The 15,618-nt window shown below is 44.6% G+C and overlaps 1 protein-coding gene across 2 annotated transcripts in view; it reads right to left on the reverse strand.

The window, feature by feature from the left end:
- Positions 1 to 2,781: 2,781 nt before the first annotated feature.
- Positions 2,782 to 15,618, reverse strand: part of MALL (mal, T cell differentiation protein like) — a 50,745-nt gene continuing 37,908 nt past the window's right edge. Inside the window, exons 2-4 of one of the 2 annotated variants that reach the window (XM_038772963.1) lie at positions 8,221 to 8,388; positions 7,552 to 7,692; positions 2,782 to 4,041 (exon numbers count right to left, since the gene is read on the reverse strand). In XM_038772963.1, coding sequence (XP_038628891.1) covers positions 3,979 to 4,041; positions 7,552 to 7,692; positions 8,221 to 8,388 — 372 coding nt within the window. In that variant the 3' untranslated portion in view covers positions 2,782 to 3,978. The remainder of the gene's footprint in view (positions 4,042 to 7,551; positions 7,693 to 8,220; positions 8,389 to 15,618) is intronic. The other variant, XM_038772972.1, reaches the window with a different exon arrangement.

Below are 15,618 nucleotides of genomic sequence, written 5' to 3' on the forward strand. Positions count from 1 at the left end.
AGGAAGGATGGTGATGCCTTCTACAGTGATGGGAAAGTCAAGGGGAAGACAGGGTTTGGGTGGTAAGATAAGGGGTTTTGTTTTGGACACGTTAAGTTTGAGGGATGGGAGGACATCTAAGTAGAGATGTCTTGAAGGCAGGAGGAAATGTGAGGCTGCAGAGAGGGAGAAAGATCAGGGCTGGAGATGTAGATGTGGGAATCATCTGCATAAAGGTGGAAGTTAAGCCATGGGAGCAAATGAGTTGTCCCAGAGAGTGGGTTCTATTCTATAGAGAATAGAAGGGGACCCAGAACTGAACCTTGAGGAATGCTCACAGTTAGGGTGAGAGGCAGAGGAGGAGCCCACGAAAGGGACTGAGAATGAACAGCCAGAGAGATAGGAGGAGAAACAGGAGAGGACAGTGTCAGTGAAGCCGAGGTTGGATAATGCTTCCAGGAGAAGGGGGTGGTCCACAGTGTCAAAGGCAGCTGAGAGGTCAAGGAGGATTAACCTGGAGTAGAGGCTGTTGGATTTGGCAAAAAGGAGATCATTGGTGACCTCTGAGAAGTATTGTGGAAAGAAATAAGGGGATTTTCTTTTTTGTGTTAGCTAAAGCATTATTATTTTGGCATAAAATTTGGCCCAAAGGAAAGGTATTAAAGTTTTATTTTAAGCTATGGGATAGGAAGAGTTGAGGTTAGTCTCAGGATGGACAAGTCGCTGGCCCAGACTTGTCAGCATGGTCCAGTGGAAAGAGCATGGGAGTCTGGGAGTCAGAGGGCCTGGGATCTTATCCTGGCTCTGCCGCTTGCTTGTTGTGTGACCTTGGGCATGTCACTTCACTTCTCTGGGCCTCCATTTCCTCATCTGTAAAATGGCAGTTCCAAACCTGTTCTCCCTCCTACTTAGATGGTGAACCTCAATATTGGAGAGGGACTGTGTCCAACCTGATTGTCTTGTATCTACCCCAGTGCTTAACACAGTGGCTGGGACATAGCAAACACTTAACAAGTACCAAAGAAACAAAAAACAAAAGAGGCAGACTGTTCATCCTTGCAATGAAGGAATTAAATTAGGCCAGTGGCAGGAGCATTGAATATTATTATAACTGATGGAATCCATTCAAAGCTCTCCTAGAAGTTATCGCCTGTTACGGAGTCACAGTGTAGTTGTGGCAAGCTGCACAACTATTATGTACCTGCAGGAGAGATGCTTCCTCATCTCCACAGCCCCAGGGCTCCCACTGACCCCTGCTCCAGCCTTGTTAGGATTTGACCAGTCATCATCATCATCAATCGTATTTATTGAGCACTTACTGTGTGCAGAGCAGTGGCATCAGAGCTGTTGAACTTTTAGAACATCAAGAAGGTCACTGCCATGGCTGCAGCTGTGACTTCTGGGACTGTTGATCTGATCAATCAACCAGTCAATCAATCAGTGCAATTTACTGTGCACTTATTGTGTTCACACCCCTATTCTATATTCTTGGGAGAATGTGATAGAGTAGTACGATTCAATCTCTGCCCATAGTATCTTATATTGTCATCATCACCATCATTTTTAAGATCATGTCTCCTCCCAGAGGCCTTCCCTGATTAAGCCCTCTTTTCCCCTGCTCTCTCTCCCTGCTGCGTTGTCTATGCACTTGGAACTGTGACCTCTGGACATTTTATATTTGCCCCACCCACAAACCGGCTGCACTTAGGTATGTATCTTTAAATTACATACAATAAATCATTTATTTATTTATATTAATGTCTGGCTCCCCCTCTAGACTGTAAGCTCATGGGTAGATACAAGACCATTCATTCATTCAAACGTATTTATTGAGCGCTTACTGTGTGCAGAGCACTATACTAAGCACTTGGAAAGTACAATTCGGCAACAGATAGAGACAGTCCCTACCCAACAATGGGCTCAGGTTGGACACAGTCCCTGTCCAGTTGTATTGTACCCTCCCAAATACAAAGTGTGTTGCTCTGCACATAGTAAGTGCTCAATAAAAAACCATTGGTTGGTTAGACTGATTGATCATCATCAATGGTATGTGTTAAATGCTGTGTGCAGAGCACTACACTAAGCATTTGGAAAAGTACAATGCAACAGATTTGGTAGACACGTTCCCTGCCCACAACGAGCTTACAGACTAGAGGGGGAGACAAACACTAAAATAAATTACAGATAGTCATGTATGTAAGGGCTATGGAGGTGGGGTGAGCATTGGAGTGTTTATTAATAGGTATTTTATTGGAGGAGCAATGTGGCCTAGTGGAAAGATCCCAGGCCTGGGAGTCAGAAGACCTGGGTTCCAATCCTGGCTCCTTCACATACCTGTTATGTGAGCTTGGGCAAGTCACTTAACTTCTCTGTGCCTCAATTCTCTCATTTGCAAAATTGGGATTCAATGCATGTTCTCCTTCCTACTTAGACTGTGAGCACCTTGTAGACCTGATGATCTTCTATGTACCCCAGCGCTTAGTACAATGCTTGACACACAGTAAGCCCTTAACAAATATTGTTATTATTATTATTCTTCTCCCAATTTTGCAAGTGAGGAAACTGAAGAACAGAAAAGTTAAGTGATTTGCCTAAGGTCACAAAGTAGATAACTGGTAGGACTGAAACCAGAATCCAGGTCTACTGGCTCCCATACTCTTTCCACCAGGCCATTCTGCCCCCCTTCCCTGTTTCACTCATTTTTAGTATTTTTGAACCATATCAATGAACTGAGGTGCTCGCATCCCCATATTCTGAAAGAAACCATAGTACATACTTGTCCAAAAGAATAGCATAGCCATGTATTCAAATATATTTAATTTGAAAAAGCACCTTGCATCTCATTTGGATTGAGGGATAACAGATAATATTCGTTTTCATATCATTGACTATAGTCAGAAGAAAACACCCTTCCATCATAAAGCACGTACAGTCCTTATAGAGGACAGACAAACACATCCACAGACACAAAGATACACACACACACAAACACACACATTAAACTCATGAAGAATTCAGGGGCTTCAACTAGCATAGCTTTCTCACCACATAACTCTAAGCCATTCACATGCTCCTTGTAAGTTTATTGAACCGCAGGTAGTTCCCATATAGGAAATAAAAACTTCAGGGATGTAAACACCATAGTTTATATTCTGCTGAGATATTATGGGCATGTTTGTACAGCATAGTATCATACACTAACCCCTTATTCAAACTCTTTCACTCAGTCATTTCTGTAAGGCACAAAGGTTTCTAAGAAAGCTAACTAGGAGTTCACAAGGCATCTGTGGGGAACCATTTGGAAAAATTATATGTCATAATAAATCAAGATGGGCCTTAGGACATCCACCCAAAAAGGCTGGAGTGAACACCCTAATCTGAAAATTCAAATTTGGGGATGTAGGCATGGGCAGTAAGGGCAAAGACCAGGTCTCCTGAGTGGAAGAACAGGCCCGTCACTTGGCATCACCTCAAATGGGGATGAGAGAACTAGTTAAGGGAGAAAAAATGATGTCATATTGGAGTGGCAGACCCCGAGGCAGAATAACAATGCAGCACAAAACTTTCTAGTAAGTAAAACAGTTTGCAGCAGATGTTTCCATAAACCTTGTGATATAAGTCCATGGTATATTAAGAACTTTGAGTGGAACTCCTTTGAAAAAAAATCCAAGGCGTATAGTGCGGTCTGTGATCCGGGCACTAGTACGGCTCAAAGAAAGGGGCCTTAGGTGATGGTTATATTCCAGGATAAGTAAATAATATTGTCTAACAAGAATATCAATCCACTGGAAAAAACATACAGCTGAACACAAAGCAAGATTTCAAAATATTTGACCGCGGGAGAACCCTGAGAAGATATTTTGGGTGTTTCTGAACAAATATCAGTAGACTCTGAGGGTAAGTGTTCAAACATTCAGACAGGTTATAGATACAAAAACCCCATGTGGTCTTTGGATGGGCAGAGGACATCTTGCCCCAGTGTCTTTATGCGGTTCTTCTTCAGTGATAGTAGGTGCTGAAGGCATGTAAAATGTACAGCAGCGTCGTGATAAAAGCAAAAAACTGAAAGACAAAAGGAGAAAAGGCTCGGTTGTGAATGTCCTGTAATTCCATCGGCTGCAATTTAGTTAATCCCGGGACCCATCCAGCCTGGTGGCTCATCTTCGAAGTGTCAACACAGGGTACTTGGAAGAACCGTGTGTGATAGTTGCCCTCCTGGACCACCCAACATCCCCCTGCCTTTCCCTTTAGGGCCACATTATAGGAAACTTGTCCATGACTGTCCTTCAGACTGTAAACTCATTGAGAGCAGGGAATATGTCTACTGACTTCCATGTATTGAACCCTCCCAAGCATTTAGTAGTCAGTCAGTTGTATTTATTGAGCGCTGTGTGCAGAGCACAGCACGAATAATAATAATAATGGTATTTGTTAAGAGTTTACTATGTGCCAAGTGGTGTTCTAAGCGCTTGGGAGAGGACAATATAACAATAAACAGACATAGTCCCTTCCCATAACGAACTTATAGTCTAGAAGGAAGCTTAGTACAGTGCTCTGCACACACAGAAAGTTCTCAATAAATACGATTTATTGATTGATTCATTCATTAAATGATACAAACCCTTCTGGAACCTTCTGATACCTTGTACAACTGCTTGTGGAAACGAATTTCAAGTGCTTATGCCCCAGGCGCAAGTTCTTGAGGACAGAGACTTAATCCTTGCATAACATGATTATTTCAACTATTGAGTAACAAGTAGAAGAAGTAGTGTGAGAAGTGTGAGAAGCAGTGTGGCTTAGTGGCAAGAGCCCAGGCTTGGGAGTCAGAGGTCATGGGTTCTAATCCCAGCTCCGCCACTTGTCAGCTGTGTGAATTTGGGCAAGTCACTTCACTTCTCTGTGCTTCAGTTACCCCATCTGTAAAATGGGGATGAAGACTGTGAGCCCCATGTGGGACAACCTGATAACTTAACCTGATAACCTGGTAACCCGATACCTGATAACCTGATAACCTGATAACCTGGATAACCTGATAGCTTAAGGCCCTACTGAGAGCTCACCTACTCCAGGAGGCCTTCCCAGACTGAGCCCCTTCCTTCCTCTCCCCCTCGTCCCCCTCTCCATCCCCCACATCTTACCTCCTTCCCTTCCCCACTGCACCTGTATATATGTATATATGTTTGTACATATTTATTATTCTATTTATTTATCTATTTATTTTACTTGTACCTATCTATTCTATTTATTTTATTTTGTTAGTATGTTTGGTTTTGATCTCTGTCTCCCCCTTTTAGACTGTGAGCCCACTGTTGGGTAGGGACTGTCTCTATATGTTGCCAACTTGGACTTCCCAAGTGCTTAGTCCAGTGCTCTGCACACAGTAAGCGCTCAATAAATACGATTGATGATGATGATGATGATGATGATAACTCTGTATCTACCCCAGCACTTAGAACAGTGCTTGGCAAATAGTAAGCGCTTAACAAATACCATTATTATTATTATTGTTATAATTATTAAGTAGATCATGGAAAAGTAATATGTGATTTTGTAACAGAGTGCATTTACCATACTCATCTTGCTGTAGTGTGGTAATACTACAACCCAGCCCCTACACTTTGCTCCCCTAACACCAGCTTGCTCACTGTGTCTCGATTTTGTCTATCTCACCACTGACCCCTTGCACCTGAAAGTGACAGATGCCAAGGGGGAGAGCGACATGGATCAGACCACCGTGGAGGTCAAGCCTGGTGAGCGCTGGCTGAGGGACTCTCCGCCCCCCATCCGAGGCCCGTCTTCCCCAGAGCCTTTGGAGCCGGAGGTCTTGCCCGCCCCAAGCAGGGGGCAAGAGCAGAAGGGGATTGGGGGAATTTAAGCTTTACTTCTATTTATTCTGATGACTTGACACCTGTCCACATGTTTTGTTTTGTTGTCTGTCTCCCCCTTCTAGACTATGAGCCCGTTGTTGGGTAGGGACCGTCTCTATATGTTGCCAACGTGTACTTCCCAAGCGCTTAGTACAGTGCTCTGCACACAGTAAGCGCCCAATAAATGTGATCGATTGAATGAATGAATGAATGCACACATGCTCCAAATGTCCAGGAATTATCAGAACTGGTCTAGGCTGGTCTTTTACCAGTAGCACCCCAGGGCCTTCCTCCTGCTGCAGGAGTGAGGAAGTAAGGGAGGAGGAAAGAAATACAGCTCAAAGATCCCCATTTCCCCACACCCTACATCTTTAGAGCTGGAGAGAATCAAGAGAGAGCAAAAGGAGAAGGGAGGCACCGGGAGGTGTGTTTTCCCCCAGGTTATTTGATGGCAAGTCAGGGACACAGCTAGGAATCACAGGTATCTCATTCCCTTTGCATCCTAAGACCAAAACTCCACCAATAATAATAGTATCTGTTAAGCACTTACTATGAGCCAGGCACTGTACTAAGTGCTGGGGTGGATACAAACAAATCCAGCTGGACACAATCCCTATCCCATGTGGGGCTCACAGTCTCAATCCTCATTTTACAGATGGGGTAATTGAGGTACAGAGACGTAAAGTGACTTGTCCAAGGTCACACAACAGACAAGTGGCAGAGCTGGGATTAGAACCCATGGCCTTCTGACTCCTGGGCCCATGCTCTATCAACCGCACCATGACTGTCCATCTCCTCCTTCTCCTTGTCCTCCTCCTCCCCCTCTTCCTTCTCCTCCATCTCCTCCCCCCTTTCCCCCTCCTCCTATTACTCCTTTTTTCTTTTTTTAAATCAATCAATCAATCCTATTTATTGAGCGCTTACTGTGTGCCGAGCACTGTACTAAGCACTTGGGAAGTACAAGCTGGCAACATATAGAGACAGTCCCTACCCAACAGTGGGCTCACAGTCTAGAAGGGGGAGACAGAGAACAAAACCAAACTACTAACAAAATAAAATAAATAGAATAGATAGGAAAAAGTAAAATAAATAAATAGAGTAATAAATATGTACAAAGATATATACATATATACACATATAGTCTTAATACCCATTTTGCAGATGAGGTAACTGAGGCACAGAGAAGTGAAGTGATGCCCCAAATCACACAGCCAAAGAGAGGTGGAGCTGGGATTAGAATCCAAATCCTTCTGATTTCTAGCCCCGTGTTCAATCCACTAGGCCACTCTGCTTCTCCTTTTCTCCTCCTTTTCCTCCTCCTCTTTCTCCTGCTTCTCCTCCTCCTCCGTCCTGCCCTCCTCCTCCTTTTCCTCCTCCTCCCTTTTCACACAATGCCCACAGCTGATGCCAGCTCCAGGACCCTAAGCAGGCTGAGCGACAGATGCGGGAGTGGATGTGGGTGAGGATCCAGGTGGCACTGCCATAGCTCCTGAAGCTCAGGCAGGGGAAAAAGGAGAAGGAATTCATTCCCCTTTCTCCGGAAACCAATGGCCTCAGGGCAGGAGAGGATTGGCCTAGATGGCGGCTCCAGATGTGGTTGCCTCTGATGACTGTGCCTTTCAAGGCCACCTCAGAGAAGGGCTGGCGAAAGAATCATGATCTGTTTTGAAAGAAGATTCACCATATCTGGAAAGAACCGACTTACCGTGGCAGCACAATTAATTTGGTAGTGCATGGGGATCGCATTGCAGTTAACCATCTCCCTCTCTGATCGGATTGTCGCGTTGGCTTGTAAAACGGCGGCGCTCATATATAAAATTCCAGTGGTCCCGTGATAAAGACTATCCTGAAATGACCCAGACAGAAAGCTTGAGATGATTAACTTGTCTGCAGGAGGCCAGAAGGAAGCCAAACCATCAGATCAGAGCCAGCCTGCTCAGGTATTTGTTAAGTGCTGACCATGTGCCGGGCATTGCACTAAGCACTGGGGTGGATAAGAGCAAATTGGGTTGGACACAGTTCCTGTCCTGTGCGGAGCTCACAGTCTCAACCCTCATTTTACAGATGAAGGTAACTGAGGCACAGAGGAGTAAAGTGACTTGCCCAAGGTCACACAGAAGACAAGTAGTGGGGCTGAATTAGAACCCATGACCTTATGACACCCAGGCCCAGGCTCTATCCATTCTCCCCTCAGCTGTTTCTCTATTAACCTGATTAATTCGTGTCTTCCCCAGTGCTGAGAACATTGCTTGGCACATAGTAAGGTCTTAACAAATAAAACAGTCATCATCATTATTATCATTAATATTATTACTATTATTATTATGACCCCTGCTCACCAATAGCCCTCTAGAGTATCATTGCACGTCCTTACCCACACTCGCCAGGATTCGAACCTCCTATGAAATCCCAGCAGGTAAGAGAGCAGGAACATCAAGGAGATGAGAAACGAGGTGATGGACACGTACATAACCCATCCCTGCAGCAAGGCGAAGCAGACTCTGGTGGCGGCCACCAGAATCCAGACCCAGCACCCAAATATCTGAAAAACAAGGAAACATCATCATCATCATCATCAATCGTATTTATTGAGCGCTTACTGTGTGCAGAGCACTGTACTAAGCGCTTGGGAAGTACAATTTGGCAACATATAGAGACAGTCCCTACCCAACAGTGGGCTCACAGTCTAAAAGGGGGAGACAGAGAACAAAACCAAACATAGTAACAAAATAAAATAAATAGAATAGATATGTACAAGAAAAATAAATAAATAAATAAATAGAGTAATAAATATGTACAAACATATATGATGAAACAATGATGAGCCCAGCAGGGAGTTAGTTGGAGTTGATTGCTTTTCTCTCTGGGCTCTTGTCACCACCACCTAAACCCATTTGGATTAAACTTTTTTATTTCCAAAGGAGCTGTTACAGGTTTCACAGCAGATGTGCAGATGGGAAGCGATGTGGCCTAGGGGAAAGAGCACGGGCCTAGGTGACAGAGGGCCTGGGATCTAATCCCAGCTCTGCCACTTGCCCGCTGTGTGACCTTGGGTAAGTCACTTTACTTCTCTGGGCCTCAGTTTCCTCAACTGTAAAATGGGGAGTAAATACTTAGTCTCCCTCTTACCTAGATAGTGAGCCCCATGCGGGAGTCAGTCAGTCAGTCAGTCAGTCAGTCAATCATATTTATTGAGCACTTACTATGTGCAGAGCACTGTCCTAAGCACTTAGGAAAGTACGATATAACAATAGAGCCCACTGTTGGGTAGGGACCATCTCTATATGTTGCCAACTTGTACTTTCCAAGTGCTTAGTACAGTGCTCTGCACACAGTAAATGCTCAATAAATGCGATTGAATGAATGAATGAATGAATAGAATAATATAACAATGTGGGACAGGGACCGTGTTCAACCTGATTAACTTGTATCTATCCCAGTGCTTAGAACGGTGTTTGACACTTAGTAAGCATTTAGAGCACGGGCTTTGGAGTCAGAGGTCAGGGGTTCAAATCCCGGCTCTGCCAATTGTCAGCTGTGTGACTTTGGGCAAGTCACTTAACTTCTCTGGGCCTCAGTTACCTCATCTGTAAAAGGGGGATTAAAACTGTGAGCCCCCCATGGGACAACCTGACCACCTTGTAACCTCCCCAGCACTTAGAACAGTGCTTTGCACATAGTAAGCACTTAACAAATACTATTATTATTATTATTATTTAACAAATGTCATTATTATTATAAATCATTTTCAATTATTACTATATCGGGCAGTTGCTGTGTGTCAGTTAAAAACCTCCGCTTGTCAAAAATCATCATCATCATCATGAATGGTATTTATTGAGCACTTACTTTATACTTAGAACTTAGTATAATACTAAGTGTGTACAATACACAGTGTGGCTTAATGGAAAGAGACCAGTCTTGGGAATCAGAGGATGTGGGTTCTAATCCTGCCTTCGGCACTTGTTTGCTGTGTGGCCTTGGGCAAGCCACTTAACTTCTCTGTACTTCAGTTACCTCATCTGTAAAATGAGGATTAAGACCGGGCCCCAACTGGGACAACCTGACTACCTTGTATTTACCCCAGCGCTTACTTAGAACAGTGTTTGGCACATAGTAAAGGCTTAACAAATACCATAATTATTATTACAAAAGAGTTGGTAGACACATACCCTGCCCACAATGAGCTTAGAGTCTAGAGGGGGGACACAGATACTACTGTAAATAAATAATTTATAATAAATGATTTATAGATATGTACATATGCTGCGGGGCTGAGGGCGAGGCGAGTATCAAATGCTCGAAGGTTACAGGTCCAAGGGCATAGATAACACAGACATTGATTAGCTCTTGCATAATTTTGAAGGTTAAATACTCGAAGGCCCCGATAACCTGTCACTCACTCTCACCACCACTTTCCATCTCCTTCCTCGGCTCATCCTGTCGACGGAGGCTGGGGGGGTTCTGCTTCCTCAAATCCTGTCAACTTAATTAGTCACGTTTGGGAATGATCCAAGTTCTTTAATTCTCTCTTTTGGGCCTAATTTTCACTTATTTTAGAGCTTCATGTTACTCCCACCTTTCAGAGGCAGTGGAAAAGTGGTGACACTCACATTAGTCGACTGGTTCTTGTTACCAACCAGTGATAATAATGGTAGATAGCAAAGTCCTTGTGGGCAGGAAACGTGTCTACAAACTCCATTATATTGTCCTCTCCTGAGTGTTTAATACAGTGCTCTTCACACAGGAAGTGCTCAATAAATATAACTGATCAATCGATTAATGATGAAAATAATTGGGCTTGGTAGAGGGGGAGTTTGAAATTAACGGACAAGATGAGGGCTTCTTAAATATCTGTTCATTTCAATTTTCCATAATTTCCCTTTCCCACACGAGCACAGATAACCGAGTACACGCACAGCGGAAGCAGTAAGCGATGCCCTGTGATTAGGCAGCTTCAGGCTAACATCTGTGGATCAACAGGTTCCCGGGTGTCTGTTTGAGTTGGCTTTTAAGGATGGTTTCCCACCCAATTCTATAGACGTGCTTGCCATTCCAGACTCGGCCGTGCAGGAAAGTGCTTCGGCCTTGGCACCCAGCATTACCCTACCCACGAGGATGGGCCAGCTGCCCTCCAGAAGGTCCCAGTGCTCAGCCACCCAATGGCGCATGCCATTTGAACATCAGGCTGCAATGAGACAACCCTCTCTGCTATCCGGAGTGGAAACTATAAAGAACCTCTTTCCAAGCATACCATGGGGCAGCAGTTTGTGCTTGATTGGTTGTTTTTGTTCAAGATAGGGGAAAACACCTTTCTAGCTAGCTGTTTCTCTTCATAGCACACCCACCAAGAGCCCATTTTCCAGCCCCAAATCCCTGCTCCCACCCAAAATGGCACTGGGCCTGTAACCCAAGGGACCAGAGCCATGATCCTGTGTGTAATAACACCGAATCTTCCCCAAAGGGCTTCAAAATCAGGTCTCTCATTTCATCTTGCTAATATCCTTGTGAGACTGGGAGAGTCAGGCGTCCTTACTTTTTTTTTTGAATTGTATTTAAGTGCTTACTTTGTGCCAGGCACTGTACTAAGCGCTGGGTTAGATACAAGGCAGTCAGATGGACGCAGTCTATGTCCCACATGAGGCTCACAGTCTTAATCCCCATTTTACAGATGAGATAACTGAAGCCCAGAGAAGTTAAGTGACTTATAATAATAATGATGGCATTTATTAAGCGCTTATTATGTGCAAAGCACTGTTCTAAGCGCTGGGGAGGTTACAAGGTGATCAGGTTGTCCCATGGGGGGCTGACAGTCTTAATCCCCATTTTACAGATGTGGGAACTGAGGCCCAGAGAAGTGAAGTGACTTGCCCAAAATCACACAGCTGACAGTTGGTGGAGCCGGTATTCAAACCCATGACCTCTGACTCCAAAGCCCGGGCTCTTTCCACTAAGCCACACTGCTTCTCTAATAAATGACTTGCCCAACGTCACATAGAACCCAGGTTCTTCTGACCCCCAGGCCTGTGCTCTCTCCACTTGGTCATGCTGCCCTCCTCCCCACCCTCCCGATTAACAGCTGAGGAAACTGAGGTACAGAATGATAATAATAATAATAATAATAATAATAATGATGCCATTTATTAAGCACTTACTATGTGCAAAGCATTGTTCTAAGGACTGGGGAGGTTACAAGGTGATCAGGTTGTCCCACGGGGGGCTCACAGTCTTCATCCCCATTTTACAGATGAAGGAACTGAGGCACAGAGAAGTTAAGTGACTTGCCCAAAGTCACACAGCTGACAATTGGCGGAGTCAGGATTTGAACCCATGACCTCTGACTCCAAAGCCCGGGCTCTTTTCCACTGAGCCACGCTGCTTCTCTAGTTCAGTGATCTGTCCCAGGTCATTCAGCAAGCCGGGGGCAGAGCTGAGTCTAGAACTCGGGACTCCTGACCTCCAGACGTGTCCTTTCCAATGGATCATGTTGCTTCCTAGAGAGTTTCTTGGCTCATACGCCCAGCTTGTGGATTCGTCTTCTGCCAGCTCACTCCCAGATGGATGTACAAACCGACTCCCTTCCACATTCATTAGTTCATTCATTCAGTTGTATTTATTGAGCACTTACTGTGTTCAGAGCAGATACAGTCAGACCCTTTAATTGAAGGGGCCTCTCAGCATCAGCCCCAACCCCAGGCTGTTTAAGCTAAGGCAGGGCAAGTTCTAGACTGGGATCTTAGTTCTATCCGATGGCCCCAATTGAATCAGCCAAATAAAGCAAGTGTCAGGCTACTCTCCTCTGGGCTACTTAGGGTGGTCCCTCTGGCCAGGTCTCCCCCTAAAGTCCTGTCTTCCCAAAGCCTCCTCCTTGGGCCACCAAGCCACTCTGACTAGAGCACTGTACAATGGCAAGATAAGCAGCTTGGCCTAGTGGAGCGTGGTCCTGGGATTCAGAAGGATCTGGGTTCTAATTCCGGCTCCATCACTTGTCTGCTGCGTGACCTGGGGCAAGTCTCTTAGTTTCTCTGTGCCTCAGTTCCCTCATCTGTAAAACGGGGATTAAGACCGAAAGCTGTAAGTGGACAGCGACTGTGTCCAATCTGATTTACTTGTATCTACCCCAGAACTTAGAACAGTGCCTGGCGCATAGTAAGCGCTTAACAAGTACCACAGTTATTATTATTAAACAGTTACCTATGACATTCATTCAGTTAATCCAAGCTTCATAGAGACCAACAGGCCAACTGGCAATTTTGTCAATTCTGAAGCCAAACTGTGTTCATATGCTTGGTGGTATAGGCTTGGGGATTTTTTGAGAAAGTAAGCACTGGCTGCCTGCTTGACTGTAAATCGGCCAAATAAATAGCTGACTGCTTGACTATAAATCGACCAAATAAATACATTCTTTTCCCAGGCAACTGTTTATCGGCAGAGTATTAGGCATAAATTGGTATGCAGTGATACTAGGTAAAATCTGGACAGAAGAAAAAAAATAAACAAGCAAGAACACCTCCGCCCAGCTCCACCCCATGAGATTGGATTTTGAGGTTTCCTTTTGGAGACTTGCGTTCAATGACTTTCTGGTATTTGGTGACAAACCCTTAGCTCATTCCTGATATGGGTGGGGATGAGAAGTTACAAATGTTAGCCCAGTTCCCTAGAACATTTTAAATGCTGGCCTCATAGAAGGAACACTGGGAGCCAGGGGACCTGGCTTTTCATCCTGGCTCTGCCCCTTGCCTTCTGTGTGACCTTGGGCAAGTCACTAACTGTGCTTCAGTTTTCTTATCTGTAAAAGGGAGATTTAACACCTGTTTTCCCTCCTACTTAGACTGTGAGCCCCATGTAAGACTGGAATTGCTTCAGATATGCACATATTGTATCTATCCCAGCACTGATACCTTAGATCAGAGCTTGGCACATAGTAAACACTTCAAAAAATACAACAATAATAATAATCAATGCAGGAGACATTATGGTTGGACTATAACCTCATTGTGGGGACAGAACATGTCTGCCAACTCTGTTGTGTTGTACTCTCTCAAGCACTTAGTACCATGCTCTGCTCACAGTAGGTGTTCACTAAATACCATTGTTGAGGATGATAATGTTTATGACTAATTGATTGATTGGCACAACGAAGATCCTAGCTCCAAGAGAGGTTGTAAAATCTCCATTCCTGGTGATGGAACTGTTATAGGTGATTCTGGAGGCAAGGGGTCAAAGCCTTTGGGAATTTCCTGGCCACACTGGGGTTCTAAGAGCCAGTGAACATTTGTGAAAGAAGACAGGTGCCCCTGCTCCTCAAAGACAACAACTAGTGCCCAAAGCAAAGGGATACAACCATTTCGAAGTGAGAGTTCAGGAGAGATATCAGGAGTGATGCTGAAAAAAGGAGTCATTTCTACCTTAGGTCCTGCAGCCTCCCTGAAAGTGTTTTTTAAGAAGGGGAAGTCCATGGCTTGGCAGATCTGAGGGAGGGGCAGGGAGTGTCAGGTAGAGGAGAGGTTGGAACGATGGGTCATAGATGGGAGAGTTGTGAAAGAGTATAATTGCTCGGCACATAGGAAGCGCTTAACAAATACCATCATTATTATTATTATTATTATTACAATTAGAATGCTCACCCGGCAGGAACAAGGATTGTGAGGTGGGATGGAGAGAGGAGCAGGAGAAGTGTGAAACTGAGTGAGAAGGAGCAAGTGGGAAGACGGGCTCGAATCCAATAATTGGGAGGTGTTTTTTTCTGGAGAAATGTTACTTGAGGTCTTTGAGGAGGGAATAATAATAATTATAATGATGGCATTTGTTAAGTGCTTACTATGTGCAAAGCACTGTTCTAAGCACTGGGGGGATACAAGGCGATCAGGTTGTCCTACGTGGGGCTCACAGTCTTAATCTCCATTTTACAGATGAGGTAACTGAGGCCCAGAGAAGTTAAGTGACTTGCCCAAGGTTGCACAGCTGACAATTGGTGGAGCTGGGATTTGAACCCATGACCTCTGACTCCCAAGCCTATGCTCTTTCCATTGAGCCACGCTCCTTCTCTGCAATGTGTTCCAAATGACACTTCCCATGTAAACTTGTTGTGGGCAGGAAACGTGTCTACCAACTTTGTTCTTTTGTACTCTCCCAAGCGCTTAATACAATGCTCTGCACACAGTAAGTGCTCAAAAAATACAACTGATGGATGATCCCAGCAGCTGGTGGTCTGGAGGCTGATAAGGAAGTGGTTGTATTATTCAGAAGGCAAGACCTCGGTGCAAAGCAGTGTATGTAAGTAAAGAGAGGAAGAGAAAAAATCAGCATGATTTAGGCTCAGACTAATTGTGGAAAGTAAAAGAAAGAGAGGAGTCAAGGCTGGGAGCTTCTGAGTTATGGAGGGTAGAAAAGGAAGTGGGAGAAAGGAGGTTTAATAGTAGGAAAGTTGAAAGGTTCAGTTTTTGCCTTTTTAACCCCACAGCACGAGTCTGTGAGAGGTCAGCGGTGGTTGGGTATTGTACTCTACCAAATACTTAGTACAGTGCTCTGCACGTAGTAAGCACTCAATAAATAAGATTAATTGACTGGGGTAGATTTGGCAGACATGGGGTAGGTGAACCTGTACAAATGGATGAGATACCTGAGAAAGTGTAAAATCAGGACAGAAGCTCTTCAGCCCCTCCAGAAAAGGGATTGTGCTTACCAGCTCCCTTGTTTTGGACTCTCCCGGGCACCTCATACAGTGCTTGGCCCATAGTCAGTGCACAATAAATACCATTGGTTGATCACT

This window comes from Tachyglossus aculeatus, chromosome 2 (genome assembly GCF_015852505.1).
Source record: "Tachyglossus aculeatus isolate mTacAcu1 chromosome 2, mTacAcu1.pri, whole genome shotgun sequence".
Taxonomy (NCBI): Eukaryota; Metazoa; Chordata; class Mammalia; order Monotremata; family Tachyglossidae; genus Tachyglossus; species Tachyglossus aculeatus.